Source organism: Salvelinus sp. IW2-2015, linkage group LG31 (assembly GCF_002910315.2).
Source record: "Salvelinus sp. IW2-2015 linkage group LG31, ASM291031v2, whole genome shotgun sequence".
NCBI lineage: Eukaryota > Metazoa > Chordata > Actinopteri > Salmoniformes > Salmonidae > Salvelinus > Salvelinus sp. IW2-2015.
In genome coordinates, this window is record NC_036870.1 from 1,451,326 (window position 1) to 1,472,449 (window position 21,124).

At 42.4% G+C, this 21,124-nt stretch overlaps 2 protein-coding genes and 1 pseudogene across 3 annotated transcripts; all 3 read left to right on the forward strand.

The window, feature by feature from the left end:
• Nucleotides 1-1,518: 1,518 nt before the first annotated feature.
• Nucleotides 1,519-8,285, forward strand: LOC111955801 (activity-dependent neuroprotective protein 2a). Of its 2 annotated transcripts, XM_023976114.2 has the most exons (5): nucleotides 1,519-1,880; nucleotides 2,959-3,013; nucleotides 3,323-3,444; nucleotides 3,731-3,835; nucleotides 4,214-8,285. In XM_023976114.2, exons 3-5 carry the CDS (start codon nucleotides 3,337-3,339, stop codon nucleotides 6,881-6,883), a joined length of 2,883 nt encoding a protein of 960 aa, XP_023831882.1. In that variant the 5' UTR covers nucleotides 1,519-1,880; nucleotides 2,959-3,013; nucleotides 3,323-3,336; the 3' UTR covers nucleotides 6,884-8,285. The 2 variants fall into 2 exon arrangements, with proteins under 2 accessions (XP_023831882.1, XP_023831881.1); XM_023976113.2 differs by lacking the exon at nucleotides 2,959-3,013 and having other exon boundaries at nucleotides 1,520-1,880.
• Nucleotides 8,286-8,924: 639 nt separating this feature from the next.
• Nucleotides 8,925-10,423, forward strand: LOC111956197 (thioredoxin-like protein 4A). Its single transcript, XM_023976647.2, has 4 exons — nucleotides 8,925-9,225; nucleotides 9,533-9,714; nucleotides 9,826-9,929; nucleotides 10,167-10,423. Exons 2-4 carry the CDS (start codon nucleotides 9,562-9,564, stop codon nucleotides 10,336-10,338), a joined length of 429 nt encoding a protein of 142 aa, XP_023832415.1. The 5' UTR covers nucleotides 8,925-9,225; nucleotides 9,533-9,561; the 3' UTR covers nucleotides 10,339-10,423.
• A 6,607-nt stretch (nucleotides 10,424-17,030) lies between these two features.
• LOC111955654 (solute carrier family 66 member 2-like) overlaps nucleotides 17,031-21,124 on the forward strand; it is a 19,567-nt pseudogene continuing 15,473 nt past the window's right edge.

Here is a 21,124-nt window from a genome sequence, read left to right on the forward strand (position 1 = left end):
CAGGCTATGCGTATGTTGTTCTGCAACACAAAACAAATGTCTGCTTCTGAAATGGCACCGTATATACCTCCTATATGGTGCAATATTTTTGACCAGGGCAAGTAGTGCCCTATATAGGGAATAGGGTGCCATTTCAGATGCAGTCAAGGAAATTATGACGGCAGGCTCTAGCTTAAGATCAAGACATAGGCCCAGATGACCTATTGACCCTGGTAGTAAATGCAACCCAGACACCAAATACTCTGACAGGAAGATGAGCAAAACTTTGTGAATGCATTCTGCTACAGTACTTAGTTTGTCACTTCTGAAACAATGTACACCAGGGGTGTCCAACTCATTCCGCGGAGGGCATAGTGTCTGTGCGTTTTAGTTTTTTCCTTTCAATTAAGACCTAGACAAYCAGGTGATSGGAGTTCCTCACCTGGTCATCAATCAAGTACAAGGGAGAAGCGAAAACCCGCAGACACTCGGCCCACCGTGGAATGAGTTTGACACAATGTACACTGTCATCTCGCTACCATGACTGGCCCCTTGTTCACATATGACGCATATTGAGTAATTTCACACTCGACCATTGTGCTGAGTATTGCTCTTGAAAATACATTTCCATCATGAGGAATACAATAATACGTAAAGAATGCAGAGTTTTTATTTGAGGAGATAACAGTAGCCTGTAACAATTTTGGGCTAGGTCAGCAATATTAGTGTTGGCCTCCAGGGGGCGATCATAGTTGGCCAGAAATTATTTATATTCAACTGAAGGTGGCGATTTGAAGAGACATTGTGGCAATGCAATTGTTGACAATATAACCCTGACTATAGGAGTGAAAGTTGAGGAAAGTTCAACTTTACAAAATGTATCAGCAACATGTTAACCAATTGGGTTGAATTGTTTAATTATGTTTGATTTGTGCAAATGAAAGGCCTATGCGCAAAAATAGTTGATACGGTTGTTTTAAGGGCCTTCAAGAGATGGTCGCCTAGTGACTGGCGAGTGACTATGGCGTTAGTGCACCAATCAAGACATTTACAAGCATATATGATGAACCAATTAACAATTTGTAAATCTGTGTTTATGTCTCATTACCGAAGATAGTTTATAACAATAATGTTATCCCAGATTTGTACCTTTCAAATACCATTGCAATTTTATTTTAGCCATTTATAACACACATTACTTCATTCTAATAAAGATAGCTACGTACTCACGTTCTTACAAAAACATTTTCTTCAAATAATGGACTGGAAGAGTCGTCTACCATTGGCTAATGAACAGTGGCATGATATGACGTCACCATACTCTCTTTGGCCCTCCCCTTTGCCTCAATTTCCGGACAGCCTATTGGTTGTTTTGAATTGTACCATGTGACTAGCTAGCTTTTTCCAGAGCCTTCATTTAGTCTGTAGCCACTCCCACATCTCTTTAGTGCTCTTATATAAATGTTTATTAGCCCAATTAACTAATCAATTAAGCGTGAAATTGAATTAAATCTCTACGAAACTTCCAACTATGTTTGGAACATTCCTCAATTTAGTCCACAGCTAACTTCAATCTCATTGGTCATCTTCCGTATATGCTAATTAGGACCCAAACGTCATGTCCTGAACACAGCGCCATTTTTTTTTTTATACTTCAGGAGGAGGGTGAAACAGCATAATACATCAATTATTTCACTTTAATGTAAATCATTTTTTCCTGAATTAACTTTGGCGGCTGCATGTTGTCTGGAGAGGTAAGTGGCAGAGCATTGTCCAGGTGGATTGATTGCACACTTCCGTGACACCGAGACTGAAGCGCTTGCGGATTGGTGAAACTATCCAGATAGGGGAAAAAAAGACGCGACAGCCATCCTTTTATAACCGGAGACGCCAAAGCAAAGGTAATTTTATGTCATGTGAGCATCCTCAACAGTTCATCACAAATCTACACCTATTGTAGCCATTGTCAACAGTTGCGCAGATCCGCTGTCACAAATCAGCCAACCAGGCATGTGCGTATGCAGTTCAACCAATGATTTATCATTGCGTTCAACACAACTAGCTAGCATTTTAGCTAATGTGTTTTTATTCCCGCCAATGCGTACAATTCGATGGGTTTAGTTATATTTTTGTTCTCTGGTCCCCCGGCCGCTTTTGATTACTGTTAATGGCACAGACGTCCCATTCGAATGGTAGTTGCGATTTCAACTTCCATGGTAGTTTTTGTGCCTACCTAAATGGTGACCACGGGTAACTGCGAATCAGGATTTAATTCCGGAGAGGGAGTCTGGAAAACGTCTACCACATCCAGGGAAAGCACCAGGAACGCAAATGATCAACTCCCGAGTCAGGGAGGGTAGTAACTAACGTTAGCCAGCTAGTGATGAAAATAGCAATACTGGACCTTTTGGAGTTCCTGTAATTGGAATGAGTACACATAAAATACTTGAATGAGGATCCATTACTGATTTTTAGAACTGATGTTTAGAGTAATTTTTTTTGTGGTCAGAAATGTACATTTATGTTTTAAAAGTAACATTTGACTGCCAGTTTTGTATCCGTGTGACAATGTCCAAATTGGTTCACGCCACAAAATGAAAGCAAAATAAGTGAAATAAAAAATAATTTAGTATGAGGCAGGTAACTTTATTKCAGTTTAGTGAAATTACTATGAATCTTACCCAAAATGGAATACAAGGAATACAAGGAATTTGTGTTTTTCAAATGAAATGCCAGATTATGATTACCGATTTTAAAGACTGAAGTTCTTGTCTATTTGGGAATCATTCGACCTTTTTATATTAACATGCATTGTAATGTCACACCAGATGACACATTCAAGGCACCAATACATACATGAAATTGTATATTAAATTGGATATAAACTAAACATTTAAGGTGGCCAGTTGTTTAGACATTATTTTTTCACTTTTGTTTTGGACATATGGCAACTACCCAATTTTTCATTTTATCTTGCAGTGGGTTGTGTGTTTTGATTTGGAGAGTAGCTATATTAGCTAAAGGATGATGCTGGGTGAGTGTAACGTTATCTAGCTTCATGAATGCATTTACAATTCTTAAAATTATGTCACTAGGTTATATGGGCCATAAACACATGAATCCATAGGCTACATTCATGGGTAGTGTATTTTCATTTAGGCCTATCCATGTTAACAATTTGAAATGGACCCAGGTTGTTATACTAACCATGTCCCCAGGCTTATTTTTATGCACAGTTTATGATAAACTAATAGGCTAACAGATCTGGGATAACTGAGTTAATAATTGTAAAGTGTACTGTAGGTTATATTACTTGGCCTAACAAGATGCCTCTCTCTTTTAGGAATCTGAGGAACAATGTATCAAGTCCCTGTTGGAAACTTGGAAAACATCAGAAAAACAAGGAGAAAAGTTAAACATATTTTGAGTGACTTTGGACTGGAGAATTGTAAAGTCCTTCTGGAAGTAGGTATTTGTTATGCAATTTTTATGTTTAAAACTATCAGATCAGTGTAGCAACTATTGTTTGGCGGCTAGATGAATGCCTAATTATTGCCATTTTCCCCATTGTTTAGAGTCATGATTGTACTTTTCCTATAACACCTTGTTCCCTATGGGCTATATAGTAGTGTACTATAAAGGGGATAAGATGCCATTTGGGATGCACGACAGTGGATGATCAGAGATCATTGATCAGTGTTGTTTTCTTCCTGTGATACTTAGTTGTATGTTGTCTGTCACCATCTTCCAGGAGCTGCAGAAGGAGAAGGAGAAAAACTCTGATTCTGATGAGGTGTTCCAGGAGACCGAGTGGGTGGACCTCAGTGAGCCCTTTCCAGGCAAGAGAAAGAAAAAGGTACAATAGCACCTGGAAAGATTAGCTAGCTGATGGGGATGTCAACAAACCAAGCAAGTGTTTAAATTGAAACAGAATAGTTTATAGTTCAACTGATTGATTAAATGTGCCAATATTTCTGTGGTCTGTCAAAATGGATGTGTGTGTGTGTTTAAAAAAAAAAAAAAAAAAAAAATGTTGATTCAGTTCTTACTGAATCAACTGAAATGGATGCCTATTCCCCAAATTCCCACCCTATCCCCATAGGGCTCTGACAAAAGTGGTGCACTATGTAGGGCACACCCTTTCAGACAAAAATGAATGAACATTCATTCCTCAGAGTGAAGTAAACAATCTTCTTTTGCTAATCACTTGTTGTCTGTGCATTTACTTCCCCAGTGGCCATACCGCACGCGTCTGTTGTGCTGCACCCTCTGTAAGTACTCTACACGGAACTGGTACTCCTACAAGAGTCATCTGCAGCGGAACCATGAGTATGAGAGGAAACTGTGTGTCCTGGCTCCCTGCCAGATCTGCCCCTTTGTCGCCCACCCCCGAGTCCTCAAGAAGCACCTYCTCCTCTTCCATGGCTCTCCGAACGTGGACCAAGATGCAGAGTCTCTGCATTCAACTACCAAGAAAGGGGACCGGTTTAAGTGTCGTAAGTGCCGATATGTGGACTCAAACCTGTTCTCAATGAAGAAGCACGTCCTGCTTAACCACCTGGAGAAGCTGTGGCACCACTTCTCAGGACGGATACCAGACACTAAGTTCCCCCATACAGCCTCCAGGCAATTCTGTAAGGTGTGTAAGCTGGCCATTGAAAGCACGGAGCACATGCTGCACCACATCCTGTCCTCTCCCACTCACCAGTGGGCCTGCGCTCAGATAAGGACCTGGATCTTAGAGAACACTCAGTACGTCAAGCCTTCAAATTACCAAACACTGGCCCCTAAAAACCAGTTGCCACAGGTATCCAGTCCTGAGCAGCTGGCCGGGGCCAAACAGAGCTTCCTCCCCCCACAGGCTTCAACCCTGGTTCAGCTGGCCAGTGCTGAGGCTAAAGGCCTCCTCCAGCATGGTGCTACTGTCAACCTGCAGAGTGCTATGCCACAGGGGGCCATCTCAGCCACCATGCCCATTGGCCAGACCATGGTCAGACTGCCCTCTGGCACCTCACTACCTGGTGCTCCTCACAACCAGGTGCCTTTCACCATAGGGGTCCAAGGTCAGCAGCAGCCCCAGCAGGTCTTCCTGCCCCCGAGGGTGCAGATCAGCATTCCAGGGATGTCCCAGTCCCTCATGATGACTCAGCGCCTCCCCCTGAACCATGGGACCCCCCAGGGTACCATGCTCCAGAGCACCCCTCAGGGCACCATGCTGACCTCCCAGTCCCTCCTCAGCCACCTCATCCCCACGGGCAACAAGGTCAACGGCATGCCCACCTACACTTTCGCCACGCCAGTGGGCATGCCCGGCCAGACGAGCAACATCCAGCTGATGAGCAAGGCTCCTCAACCCATCAAACCAGCAGGTAACCCTGCTCTCAACGCCAAAGCCAAGAAGTGGATCACCTGTCCCATCTGTAATGAACTGCTCCCCTCCAATGTCTATGAGGCTCACCAACAGGCTGCCCATAAGGCCCAGCCCAGAACAGCCAAGCAGCAGGGCCTGGCTGCCCGCGCTCCCTTCCTCAGGAAGATGCCTGACAAGACAGTCAAGTGTTTGAAGTGTAAGATCCTCCTGTCTGAGAAGGGCCTCTTTGAACACCTGCTGCACGGGCTCAACTGTCTCTACTGTCCTGGGATGTTCTACTCCATCCAACAACTGGTTGAACACACAAACACACAACACAACCCCACACARAAGGCCAACTGTGACTTCATGAGGCGGGAATATAGACTGTACACAGACGACAGCGGTAACCTTCTGTTCCCCTACTTTGACATTAACACCACGGCCCCCAAAGAGATCCTAGGAGACGCAGAACTGAAACTAGCTCTGGTCACAAACTCCCTGGACCTGATCTTCCTCAAGATGCAGCCTGGTGGTAAACAGGAAGTGTGTCGGAACCCCAGTAAAACGACTCGGACCGACTGCCCCTTCTGTGAAGAGAAGTGTGTCACAGTGGAGAACTACCAGGGCCATCTGAGTGGGAAGCACTGCATTGCGCCCACCGTCCATGCCATCCTCAAGACCGCAGCATTCAAATGCATCTACTGCAACGGCGTTTACACAGGCAAGACCACGCAGAAAGCTATAATCATACATCTACAGCGGTGCCGCCGTGCACCCAAGACCCCTAAAGATGCAGACAGTCTCCAGTCCACCCCCACCAACGGACGCCAGCAGCAGGTCATGGCCTTTAACCAGATGATCCGTGTGCCAGGTCTGTACTCTGCCCAGCTCCCTCCCGTCCCCATGGCAGCGCAGGCCTCCGTCCCCATCCCCCAGCCCTCCGAGTCTCCTGCTGAGCTGCAGAGCAAGCTGAGGCTGGAGGCGGCCTTCAGGGAGGCCATGGAGGCCAACAAGAAAGAGAGGGATGCGCGGGCAGCCTTCCGTAAACAACGAGAGAAGGAGAAACGAGAGCAGGCACCCCTGACAGACCCCTCTATTCAGCTAGCACTGGACCCCAGTGGGATGGAGAAACGCCCCTCTGAGGAGCGGAAAGACTTCCTCACCAGATACTTYCACACCAAGCCGTATCCCACAAAGAAGGAGTCTGAGGAGCTCTCCAAGAGRCTGTGGCTGACCCGGACTGAGGTGTCCACCCTGTTTGGGATGAAGCGCACCAAGTGCATGAAGGCGATCCAGAGGAACAACAGCCCTACCATCTTCATGGGCTTCAACATGACTGAGCTGAAGAAACTTAAGCACGACCTCCTCATCCCAGACGTGGAACCTGCAGAACCTGAGAAGATGGCTGAAATGGAACCAGAACAGGCAGGTTCTCCAGAAGGGGAACCAGCAGAACCAGAAATGTCTCTTCCAGAAGAAGATCCTTTAGAACCACATCAGAAGGATGTTCCAGAGATGGATCCTTTAGAACCAGAGCCGATGGCTATCTGAGTTGTCACTTCAGAGTTCATGTACAGTGTATATAGATCCCTTTACCTGGCTGACTGCAGCTGATTGCAGTGCCCTGAAATGTATACTTTTATATTGATGTTGATCTGCCTGCTAGTGTTGTCAAGATTAAATGTCAACTTAATTTTAGGTGTTTACTTATTATTCTCCTTTTCGTAGAACTGTAATTCAAATGTTGACATTCTCACAGGCTACATGTTAGAACAAACCTCTGTATAAGTGTAAAAAATATAAAGCCAGGATTTTATTAGTTCAACGAAGGGTATTGATTCTGAGTGACACTCCGTTTTCAGGGGTTTGTTACGAGAGCTGTGTTACATACAACCAACACATGGTTAAATCCACCATTTCTTTCTAGGGGGCATCTTTTAGAGATGTTTTTCAGCACATTGACCATGATTCAGTTTGAAGGATATTTTACTTGCTGCTTGTTTTGAAATACGGTCTTAACTGTTAAAGCTATAAAGTACACCTGTATTTAGTATTATGGAATACTCATACTATACAAACTGGGATAATTGATTACTGACTTTTTAAGCAACTAAACTATTAACTCTCCTGTTCAAAACATAATGAACAGTATGTGTAAATGTTTATCAGAATTCCTTTTTTTCTGTTAGTGATGTCATTTTGTATGATAGTTACTGGTCATCGTTCTCAATAGAAACTCAAATCTATTACGTGGTTATGAGTCCATTGACCAGATGAGACTGAGTATAATCATAACTGTAAGATTCTGTCTAGCTTTTTTCTTTTCAGAATGTGTATCAACRGCTATGCTATTCTTCCCATTATTGAAACTACGTAATAGATCGTTATGAGTTCGCTCAGATACTGAATTTTTCCATAGCCTCCATCACTTTCAACTTTGCTTTCCTCTCCCTTGTTAATTTGCTGTTTTGTCCACTCATTTTGTTGAATGTTATTATTTTTGTAAAACAGAATACCTCACCTGGTGTTTTTACCATTATTTTCACATGTTAATTAATCTATGGCAAGGATGTCAAACTCATTCCATGGAGGGCCTAGACTAGAGTCTGCTGTTTTTTAAATTCTCAATTAGGACCTAGACAACCAGGTGAGGGGAGTTCCTTACTAATTAGGGACCTTAATTCATCAATCGAGTACAAGGGGGAGTGAAAACCTGCATACACTCGGCCCTCCTTGGAAGAAGTTTGACGAGTTTGTTTATTTTTTGGTCTTTGTTTCTACTTCTTCCTGTCTCATTTGCAATTTATTGTTAGGTGTATGTACTGTATACCTGTTGGGTTTTCTATGGTTTCAGTCCTTGAGAAGCAAAAAATGTATTTAGTCTGGAAGGTTTGAGCCTGCTGATGCATTGTGGAAGAATTGTGCAAAATAAAAACTTTTTCCAATAAATAGATATTTTACTCCTGCAACTTATTTCTCTTGAATGGCTGTCCATCTGAGTAAGTTGGTCTCTATCCAAAGTGGGATATTGTAAAATCAAATAATGGCTAGCTTTTATTTCTATCTGTAGAAACAGAATTAGGATCTCTTATCTGTGTAGCCATTAATTGTCTGACAAGTACCAAGGATAATTTAACCAAGATACACCACAGCCCGTCGTTTCAAATGGAAACATACGAGTCATAGTGGGCAGAACAAGCACGAACTAGTGAGATCCTATTTGCGCGTTCTAGCATATATTTACATTTTTTCGTTCAGAGTAGCTGAAGTGCGCGTGTGCAATATATCAATTCGCCTTTGCGCTCCTAAATGACGCAACAACTTTGGCAAAGAGTAAAGTCTACAAAACTTAGTCAGATTGCAGTTTCGGGAACAGAAAACTGTATTGAGATCAAATGTTGATTTGATGAGAAAATTTGCAGAATCTCGGCCAAAATCGGTGTCGTTCCATCCTCTCCCACTGCCGGACACCATATTTGGTAGAGAGTGGAAACGCATAGCGGATGCTTCACATTTATACATCCGKTGAAATATCTGTCTGATTGTTCTATGCATGTACCGACTCGTCTGGTATGCGCCGGCCATTCATATTGTCGCTTATTTGTGACGCAWTCAACAGGATTTCCACTAGATACAAAGTCAACATTTCTATATCGTAACAATTCCTGAAAAAAAGAATGTCGCTTTTGGTCTTAATTTAAGGTTAGGCTTAGCAGTGTGGTTAAGGTGAGGGTTAAAATCAAACGTTAAAAATATAAATTGTAGAAATAGGCGGGGTTTATGACTTTGTGGCTGTTATAACTAYACGACCAAAATAGAAGCCACTTTCTTGTACAGACCCAGGCTACCGGTTTGTTTCAATTCACGCTTTGGGGCTTGAATAATTTCATACGGTAAGCGTGTTTTTGAATCCTTAGCTACCTCTATATTTTCAATGCTGTAATTTTACTTGAGTTCTTTCAACTTTGACTTTCTGGAAATTTCCAAGGCAGTGCTAGCTAACGTTATCTAGCTAGGCTTCCAACAGTGGCAATAGTGATTTCTCGCTTTTAGACTCAGTTATCTAATTTCTATCTAAAGAAACGGGTGTTCCGCTGTTAAATATAGTTAATAACAACATTTTGATATTTCTCCGAAAAACTAAGTTGTACCAAATCGTTTTAACGTTAAACGTGTTACTTTCCAACATGTCTCTCCCAGGAGATACGCGCTAACACTGCAGCATCAAGATGTCGTACATGCTACCTCATCTCCACAACGGCTGGCAGGTCGACCAAGCCATTCTATCCGAGGAGGACAGAGCCCTGGTTATTAGGTTTGGACACGATTGGGACCCAACATGTATGAAAATGGACGAGGTGTTGTACAGCATAGCTGAAAAGGTAAGATGTATGTTATTGTACCAATGTTGATGTTTGTATTTCACATTTGTGAATACATTTCATTGAACGTTGCTATTTTCACAGTACCAACATCACTATTCCTCCCTACAGGTGAAAAATTTTGCGGTCATCTATTTGGTRGACATCACAGAGGTGCCGGACTTCAACAAGATGTACGAGCTGTATGACCCTTGCACTGTCATGTTCTTCTTCAGGTGAGTTTCAAGTTATCCTGTCCGCCTTCACTTCAGAGCCCTGCAAACCTATTTCTAGTTTTGACTTGCTAAATTAATGCAAATGTTCAACAAAAATGGGTATTGTGAACACAGTCCATATAGGCAAGTTGTGAAAAGCAAAGGGATGCTCAGCTTTAAACAGCCCCACGCTGCTGTTTTTTGTCTGGCATGACTGAAACTAAAATATYCCTTCCCTCGACCTCTGCACTGTTCCAGGAACAAGCACATCATGATAGATCTGGGGACAGGTAACAACAACAAGATCAACTGGACCATGGAGGACAAGCAGGAGATGATTGACATTGTKGAGACCGTTTACCGAGGGGCGAGAAAAGGACGAGGTCTGGTCGTATCTCCGAAGGACTACTCCACAAAATACAGATACTGATTGGTTCTTCCCATTGCTTTGTGTGATGCCCAATGGGAGCAAATCTGTCTTTTCAATATTAAACTTTATGAACAGCTGGACTACAGACAGGCTCTCTTTTTATGTTACTGACAAGTCACCTTTTTTCCATCGCAGTTATTAAAACCATAATTTGTTATTTTATTTAATGTTGTGTTCATATTTGATACTGCCATTTAGTTATCACTTCACAGCCTGTATTCTCAGACCCAGAATAAGGCTTGTCCTCGATAAAAAAAAAAAATAACATTCTCAATTGAAAGTGTTTCAGTTCAGGGTGGCTTATGTTTAATYTGTGGTGTATATGTGATGTGCCTGGCTGCCTTGCGCTCCCTTCCTCAGGAAGATGACTGTCAAATGTGTTGTAAGATCCTCCTGTCTGAGAAGGGCCTATTCGAAAACCTGCTGCACGGGCTCAACTATCTCTACTGTGCTGGGATGTTCTACTCAACCCATCAACTGGTTGAACACACACAAGACAACTACACACAGAAGGCCAACTGACTTCGTGAGGTGGGAGTATAGACTCTACACAGATGACAGCAGTGACATTCGGTTCCCCAACTTTGACCAACACCATGGCCCCCAAAGACATCCTAGGAAACGCAGAGCTGAAACTGGCTGTGGTTACCAACTCTCTGGACCTGATCTTCCTTAAGATGCAGCCTGGTCGTAAACAGGAAGTGTGTTAGAACTCCAGTAAAATGACTGCCACTTCAGTGAAGAGAAGTGTGTCACAGGAGAGCTACCAGGCCCATCTGAGTGGGAAGCACTGCGTCCTGTCCACGCCGTCCTCAAGACCACAACATTTAAATGTATTTACTGCTACGGCGTCTACACAGGCAAGACCACACAGAGAGTGGCTTCTCTATATGAACGCAGCTGCCACTTCAGTAAAGCTGTTGGATGAACTGCATCTGGGCAGCAGGTTTAGTACTCATCTTAGCATTCTCTTCCAGAATGATTTCCCCCCCCCCCCTCTGATGTCACGTACGTCGATACATTACTGTGTTTTCATTTATAAAGCCCTTTTCCAAAAACTCACCCTGTACCGAACGTCATCACTAACCTTAAGACATTTACCACACCCGGTCTCAGCAAAGGCTAACTGGAAATTCCTGTGTACTGAGTTAGGTAAATATGTGTGTTGGGGTGTCAGTGTAACTGTGTGGGTAGAGTCCAATGTGTGTGCGTAGACCGTGCAAAAAAGGGGTCAATGCAGGTAGTCTGGGTAGCCATTTATTTAGCATTAAAGTTTAGCAGTCTTAAGGCTTAGGGCAGTGGTACTGTGGGCAGAGCAAAATTCAGTTGGTGGTACAGTAATCGGAAAAGGTTGGGTAGAACCGCTTAGGGGAAGCTGTTCAGGGTCCTGTTGGTTCCAGACATAGAGAACACTATGGCTTGGATAGCTGGAGTCTTTGACAATTTTKGGGGCCTTCTTCTGACACCACCTGGTATAGTTGTCCTGGATGACAGGGAGCTCGCCCCAGTGATGTACTGGTCCGTACTTGGCACCTTGCAGTCAGGTGCCGTACCAAGTCGGGAAGCAGCCAGTCAAGATGGTGCAACTGTACAACTTTTTGAGGATCTGAGGTCTCTGACCTGCTCCCTATAGGCTGCCTCATCGTCGGTGATCAGGCCTGCTACCGTCGTGTCGTCAGCGAACTTGGTGTTGGAGTTGTGCATGGGTGAATAGGGAGTACAGGAGGGGACTAAGCACACACCCCTGAGGTCTCCCCATGTTTTATAAAATGAAGGTTAAATAAATAAAWAAATGGTCATCCATCTACAGCGCTGCAGAGCAAGATGAGGCTTGAGGCGGCCTTTAATGAGGTGAAGATGGTGAGGAAAGCACTTTTAAAGAATAACCAGGCATCTTCTACTGACGGAATGAGGTCAATACCCTTCCAGGATACCCGGGCCAGGTCGTTTAGAAAGGCCTGCTCGCTGAAGTGTTTTAGGGATTTGACAGTGATGAGGGGTGGTGGTTTGACCACGTACCCATTTACGGATGCAGGCAATGAGGCAGTGATCACTGAGATCCTGGTTTAGAGGGCAGGTTTGTCAGGATGATATCTAAGAGGGTGCCCGTGTTTACGGATTTAGGGTTGTACGTGGTAGGTTCCATGATAATTTGTGTGAGATTGAGGACATCTGGCTTAGATTGTAGGATGGCCGGGGTGTTAAGCATATCCCAGTTTAGGTCACCTAACAGTACAGTCTCTGAAGATAAATGGGGGGCGATTAATACACATATGGTGTCCAGGGCACAGCTGGGGGTTGAGGGGGTCTATAACAAGCGGGAACAGTGAGAGACTTATTTCTGGAAAGGTGGATTTTTAAAAGTAGAAGCTCAAACTGTTTAGGCACAGACCTGGATAGCATGACAGAACTCTGCAGGCTGTCTCTGTGGTAAATTGCAACTCCACCCCCTTTGGCAGTTCTATCTTGGCAGAAAATGTAGTTGGGGATGGAAATTTCAGAATTTTTGGTGGCCTTCCTAAGCCAGGATTCAGACACGGCTTGGACATCAGGGTTGGCGGAGTGTGCTAAAGCGGTGAAAATAAAAAAAACTTAGGGAGGGCAGGATGGTGCCAGGTTTCTTCCAGAAGTGAGGCTTGGCAATATTGTTCAATATTGGTTTCATCAGACCAGAGAATCTGGTTTCTATCTTGTTTTTCATGGTCTGAGGATCCTGTAGGTGCCTTTTGGCAAATACCAAGCTGGCTGTCATGTGCCTTTTACTGAGGAGTGGCTTCCGTCTGGCCACACTACCATAAAGGCCTGATTGGTGGAGTGCTGCAGAGATGGTTGTCCGTCTGGAAGGTTCTCCCATCTCTACAGAGGAACTCTGGAGCTCTGTCAGAGTGACCATCAGGTTCTTGGTCACCTCCCTAACCAAGGCCCTCCTCCCCCGATTGCTCAGTTTGGCCGGGCGGCCAGCTCTAGGAAGAGTCTTGGTGGTCCCAAACTTCTTCCATTTAAGAATGATGGAGGCCATTGTGTTCTTGTGGGCCTTCAATGCTGCAGATATATTTTGGTACCCTTTAATATAGACAGGACTGTGCCTTTCCAAATCATGTCCAATCAATTGAATTTACCACAGGTGGACTCCAATCAAGTTGTAGAAACATCTCAAGGATGATCAATGGAAACCAGTGGTGGAAAAAGTACCCAATTGTCATACTTGAGTAAAAGTAAAGATACCCTAATAGAAAATGACTCAATTTAAAGTGAAAGTTACCCAGTAAAATACTACTTAAGTAGAAGTATTTGGTTTTCAATGTACTTAAGTATCAAAAGTAAATGTAATTTAAGTATAAAAAGTAAAAGTACAAATACTTTTAAATTCCTTATATTAAGCAAACCAGATGGCACAATTTTCTTGTTTTTTTAAATTTACAGATAGCCAGGGGCACACTCCCATCACTCAGACATAATTTACAAACAATTGGACCATTTTCTGTACTGCTAAGCAGTTAACATTTAAATGTGGTTGTCAGGGAAAATGAATTGAGTAAAAAATACATTTATTTTCTTTAGGAATATAGTGAAGTAAAATAAAGTAAAGTACAGATACCCTAAACAACTATTTACGTAGTACTTTCAAGTATTTTTACTTAAGTACTTTACATCACTGATGGAACTTTGAGTCTCATAGCAAAGGTCTGAATACTTTTATTTTGAATGAATTTGCAAACATTTCTACGAACATGTTTTCACTTTGTCATTTTGGCGTATGTGTGTGATGGGATGTATAGACAATATGGTTAGAATATGTAGCTACAGCAGTAGTTAAATAGGATAGGCCTTGACTAGAATACGATATATACTGTACATATGAAGTGGGTAAAACAGTATATAAACATTATTAAAATGACCAGTGTTCCATTTCAATGAAGAATCTCCATTGAAAGTGTGTTATAGTTCAGGACTAGACWTAATCTGGGCCTGGAAAATTGGCCCTTGTGTTTAATTTGTATGTTTATGTGACCTGTTTCTCCTGAAATTGTCACGTCTGCTCCCGCTCTTTCCCTCCCCCTGGCGCTTGAGGGCGCCAGAATGCCTTGCATCACTCACTCCTGCCATCCATCACGTACACCTGCCTTTCCTCGTCACGCGCATCAGCGTTATTGGACTCACCTGGACTCTCTTATCACCTGTTCATTTCCTCCCCTATATTTGTCAGTTCCCCAGCTCTGTTCCCCGCTTCTGCATTGATTGTTTTTCTGTTTGCTAAGCTGTTTATGTCTCGTTCCATGTCCGTGATTTATTAAATGTTACTCCCCGTACCTGCTTCGTCTCTCCAGCGTCATCCTTGTGATAGATCGTGACAGAAATGTTATGGGTAGTGCTGTGATGACAGGAAGACTTAGAATGACAATTGTTTACATGGTAAAATCCATCTAAGTGATATCCCATGAAATAATATAGCAAATGCCATAGGCTGATGTAACACAACAATAGATCAGTAATAACTAGCCTCTGTGTAGCCCTTTGTCAAGGCATATCTTCTGTCCCAGAAATCGGGTGAAGTTAGCCGATCTGATATGTGTTAACCCGAGGGCTTGGTCACTTAGAAGTCTGCTGCTCCTCCATACCAGCCTGGGTCATCAGGTCAGCAACGTTCTTCTCCAGGCCATCAATTCCAGTCCCCACGTCATCCAGTGGGTTGGTTTAGGGCAGTCTCRCAATATATGTATTTACATTATTATTATAATACACTGTGCATAGTTAGGTTGTACATGAAACAGTATTTCTTAACAGAGAAAATAAATGAAATGCATATTTTATTCTCTGAAAAACCACTGGATTTTCATAAACCCTTTTTTAATCTCTGATTAAAAAAACAGCTGCAATTTTGAGATTAGGTCTATTGCTTGAATATCCTATTTGTATGCACCATAAGCTCAACGGCAGCTTTTAGATGCTGTTCTTCAATAGTCATTCTATACAACAGTTGCTAGTAGTAGGGTATGATTAAAATGATATTTTTTAGAAACAATCTTGTCAGAGATGATTTGAAATGTATTGTGAAGTTTCTGCATCGTCGCTTCCATCTGTGGGAGAGACAACACAAACAATCATTTCTTAGATACAAATGTTACCATCGGCGTAAGAAAAACGCTATACAGATAAGAAACTTACCATTTCTGTCAATTAATTTGCAGCTTTTGAGTTGGATTCAGACATCCTGATTCAGCCGTGGTTTCAAAGTCAATGGGATTTGTCTATGAAGTTGTGCGTCCCTGTCCCTGCGTGTCATTCTTGGCAACAATGTTTCAACTGAAACGCACAGGCGGGAGTTAAACATTACTTTGGGAGACCTTTACTAAAGAGTGTGTATGTAGTCTCCATACAATCTATAGAGTGTGTACCTTTTCATAAATCATTAATTAGGCTAACAATCAGATGTTTTTCAACAAAAGACATGTCTAATTCGGAAAATTATACTGAACAAAATTATAAAAGTAACATGTAAAGTGTTGGTCCCATGTTTCATGAGCTGAAATAAAACATCATAGAAATGTTTCATATGCACACAAATATTATTTCTCTCAAATGTTGGTGCGCAAATGTGTTTACATCCCTGTTAGTGAGCATTTCTCCTTTGCCAAGATAATCCATTCACCTGACAGGTGTGGCATATCAAGAAGCTGATTAAACAGCATGATCATTACACAGGTGCACTTTGTGCTGGGGACAATAAAAGGCCACTCTAAAATGTGCCGTTTTGTCACACAACACAATGCCACAGATGTTTAAGGGAGCTTGGAATTGGCATGCTGACCGCAGAAATGTCCACCAGAGCTGTTGTCAGAGACCACATGTAACCATGCCAGTCCAGGACCTCCACATCCGGCTTCTTCACCTGCTACTTCACCATGACTGCACCCTTGTTCAGTCCTGTGAAGTCCATAGATTACGGCCTAATGAATTTATTTCAATTGACTGATTTCCTATGAACTGTAACTCAGTAAAACCGTTGAAATTGTTGCATGTTGCATTTGTATTTCTGTTCAGTATAGTTAATGCATTGTGGCCTACTAGGCGTGGTTATACAGCACAGAATGGTTGGTAGTCAAACTGAAACGAAGTTTAAGAGGAACGGACTACAGAACAGTAGGCTCAACTTACTTTTTTGTTTCAGTCTCGTTTTAAACACCAATTCCTTTCTGTTGCTGTCTTTTACCAAGATGTTCCAGCTTTGTGATGAGTGATGACCTTTAGGCATTTCTCTCATGACACCAAGTTAAAACCCTTAGATGCACCTCTCTGTGTTGATCTGATCTCAGGGGATATTTCAGGTCCTTTGGGACTCTCCATGACAGTTTTTTATATAAGAGACCATCCATTTAGAATGTTATTCTCTGACAGATGACAGTCATCCACCATTATGTAAACTCAGCAAAGCTTCTTAATCCGGGCTCACTGCAATCATCCCTTATTCTCATCATGATAATGATGTAAGAAAAGTACAAATAAATAAATATAGGCCAATGTACAACGTCTCAAAATAGGACAAGTACAATAGGCTATACATATACTAAGAAGTGGTCGATGTCCCCTTCCAAATTAATTCTGTCTAGGACCATGAAACCAAACTCAGATCTTGGCAAAACGGAGTGACGATTTTGACGTACAAGGAAGCGCTGTTCGGTTTGTAGGGCGGGGAGAGGCGGTGGACGCAGGTGTTTTAGCACTTTCGGGTCAATTCATGCTCTCTCGATTTTAGCTGGAATGATATTTTCCAGATAAAAGGGATTTGTTTGTAAATAACAGTCATGTGCTGCATGGATTCCTGCTGCCGTCCAGTTAAAACGACAAACCCACCCAGAGCACTGGGGATTTGAGTCGCTTCGACTAGCCTAGGGACAACTAACTGTAAGGGAAATGTCGAGCGTCAACTATTTTAGGTTCCTATACAAATCGCGATCAAGCCAGTAAATTGAAGCTGCTTTTAAATAATATTGCATTCATTTGATTGGTCGACCGACCCGCTGCAAGTTTGAGTTCTCTGGCCGACGATGTGCTCAATTGTAACGTTTAACTTGTTACATTGTGCTATTCTAACCTAATTTACATTAGTATCAGTAGCGCCACGTGAATGTTTATTGATACATGACCAACTCGTCATTTCAACTCTGGATTTCTTCTAAGGTAGACCCTCTGGATTTTATGCTAAACTGTTCAATAGAACATAATTGATGGACATAGTTCTTCCTGCTTTACATCCGGGTTGAAAGAAGGGATTTTTTTTTATTTTCTTCCAATGACATCATTATGTCCCCTTCATTGGTTATTGATCCAGTAGTTGACTGTAAATAAGCATCCAAAGGCACCACTCTATCCACATTCTCTGACTAGGCTACACCACATTTTTGAAAAGCAAGTGCAGTTCACTAGAACTTTGCACAGCCCTTTGGCACTTTCCATGTTTTGCTGTGCCCTGGTAGACTAGATAACAGAGAGAGAACATGGAAGATGAGATGTTTGAGCAGCTCATGTATGTCCTGAACCAACTGGTGACATGGATCACTGCGGGGGCCATGGTGTTTGGTGGAGTGGTACCTTACATCCCTCAGTACAGGGACATCAGACAGACACAGAAAGCAGAGGGATTCTCCACCTATGTCTGCCTCGTCCTACTGGTGGCCAACATTCTACGTATACTGTTCAGGTAAGTTTTGCCACAAGTTTTGTGGTACACTTGTTGCATATTATTACAAATGTGCATTGATGCATGTGAAGGCTGTAGACTAAGTGCATTTTAAAGAACAGACAGACAACTATTTGGCCCTTCAGAATTTACAGTGTTTGAAAATGACACTGCCTCTCACTGAATAGTCATATTAGTTTGAATAGCACAGAATAGCACAGTTCTGGTTTGGTTTCAACAAATGCCTATTGTCTTCAGTGCGGGAACTTTATTACTGCCCTTGAGCCTGACTAGTCCCTCCCTCCCGGTCTTCTCTTTCCAGGTTTGGGCGCTACTTTGAGACACCACTCCTGTGGCAGAGCATCGTCATGATTGCCACCATGTTGATCATGCTCAACCTGTGTACCAACGTCCGCGTGGCCACCGAACTCCAGACTAAGAAACGTTCATTCACAGGTCAGTATCCTCCTCCCTGGCCTGTCCCTACTCACCTCTTTACACGTGTCTTTAACCTCCCGGTTCCTAGCTCCTCTTTGTGACTTTATAATCAGTTTATAACCTCTGTTCGCATCATGGTGTGAACTACTGCTAATGCTTGGTTTTATCACCAACCTGTAGATCAAACATGCCCCTGACATGTAGCTGGGTGTTTATCTCTGTGAGTGTGTGTGCAGTTAGATTTAAGTGGTTTGTTTAAGCAGTAAATCATATTATGTCACATGTTGGCTCTTCATGACATCTTCTATCTGCAATGTTTGAAACCATTTGCCTACTGAACGTGGCCTTGTACTGTACACCTCTAGTTCGTCTTTGTAATAGGAATTTCCAGGTGAACGAAAGAGAAGAGCAGTCACAGATAAACTCAATAAAAAATCTATCCAGTTTATTACAAGTTTGCAAAATGGAGAACAATATCCCGCACAGGAGCAGAGAAATATCTAACTGGTCTCTTGGTGACAGGCCCTTAATATCCTAATCAGACAGCGCCACATGTTCTGTAAACACCAGCCCGAGAGGCTTGTCGGGAAACAAAAAGGCATTGATTTGTTAGCTGCTGCAGAATCACAGTGTCACACAATACAGTAATAATCAGTGTGTCCTCGGCCCTTGCACCTTCAGTCTGGTGTCAAATAGTATCAACAGAAATATGAAAACAATTCAGAATATTCACACTGATGAAGCAGGGGGCTGTCAATGTTTTGACCCCTAGTTGCACCACACTTTCCCAAACCATCTTCCTGTTCAATGTGTAAATGGATGTTTAAAAAAATAAATAATGTATTGCTGTGTGTTTTATGTTGTAAATGTGTCTGCAACTTTGTGTGCTGCTATTTTCGGCCAGGTCTCTCTCGTAAAATAGATTGTTAATCTCAATGAGACTAATCTGGTGAAAAATAAAATTCACCCGCACCTTGCACAAACAGAACACTGGTAGATTCATGTGTATTACAGACAGGGAAAATATAAAATGCTAAAGATTAACTTAACATTCTTCATCTTAAATATTGCCATTACAGTCATAATAACAGGATGTTGATCATTTGTTGTGGAACTAGAGGGGGCTGGCTGCTGTATCTGGCTCATAACGCCCTTCCTCAGCCTGTTGGCTATATACACTCACTGACTGACTAATCTACACCTGTGTTTCTCTGCCAACGCAATATTAGAACATTAAACGCTCAGTGGGCCTCAATCCAGAGTTTGGTAACCAATCAAATTGGCAGGATCAGGGGAGGTGGGTCAGTTGGTTTGAGATCAGTCAAACTTTTAAACGAACGTAGAAGTTTCAACTCTGTCAGACGTACAACAAATGTTGAAGTTTCAACTCTGTCAGACGTAAAACAAACGTAGAGGTTTCAACTCTGTCAGACGTAAAAACAAAACCCGTAGAGTTTCAACTCTGTCAGACGTAAAACAAACGTAGAGGTTTCAACTCTATCAGACGTAAAACAAACGTAGAGGTTTCAACTCTGTCAGACGTAAAACAAACGTTGAGGTTTCAACTCTGTCAGACGTAAAACAAACGTTGAGGTTTCAACTCTGTCAGACGTAAAACAAATGTTGAAGTTTCAACTCTGGTCAACAGTTGAGGTTTCTACTTTGTCCGACCCAAACGTTGAGGTTTCAACTCTGTTACTTCCTACAGGGAAGTTATGGGGGTCGTCCTTTTGAAATCACTAACCGTATGTCAAGAAGAAACCCCTCCTCAATTGACACTGTGGGTCAGTACTGGTCTGTAGCACAAGGTGAAACCAAGCTCTCTTTAAGCTCTCTTTAGAGAAACCAAGCTCTTTTCTCCCTTTCCTCTTATTTAGTTTTGTCTGTAGTAACAGTCACTAAGGAGGAGGTCAAAGTCCCTAAGAAGTTCTTTCTGGGTAGGTGCCATCCGTCTCTCTCTGCCATCCAGTCATTCATCTTCCTTCCTCCCTTAAACTCGCTCTTTCTGTCCTTACTACATGGACTTATGTGGCACTCCCTCTGTTATTGCTCCATTTACAGTGCTAACTGCCACTAACTCATCAGCATCATCCTGCATTAACCTGGCATGCATCCTCCTGCATCACATGTGATCCTTCCTTGTCATATTTGTGATTCATAAAGAACCAATATAGTTGTTATAGTGTTCGCATGGAAGTTCACAATGCATGTTAGCTATAGTCAATAGCTTGAAGTGTGTTGGTGTGTAAAAACGCTTTTTATGCTTCTGATATCAGTTTACTATAGCATGCATGTTTACTATAGCATTGCAGTGATTGTTCATGGAAATTGAATTTTGCTTCAGTTCATTGAGATGTCTGATTGTGATGACTCAGATTCTTACTCAGAACATTAAAATGCATGCATTCTAGACTCCTATATATTGATTAACCATATACAGTGGGGAGAACAAGTATTTGATACACTGCCGATTTTGCAGGTTTTCCTACTTACAAAGCATGTAGAGGTCTGTAATTTTTATCATAGGTACACTTCAACTGTGAGAGACGGAATCTAAAACAAAAATCCAGAAAATCACATTGTATGATTTTTAAGTAATTAATTTGCATTTTATTGCATGACATAAGTATTTGATCACCTACCAACCAGTAAGAATTCCGGCTCTCACAG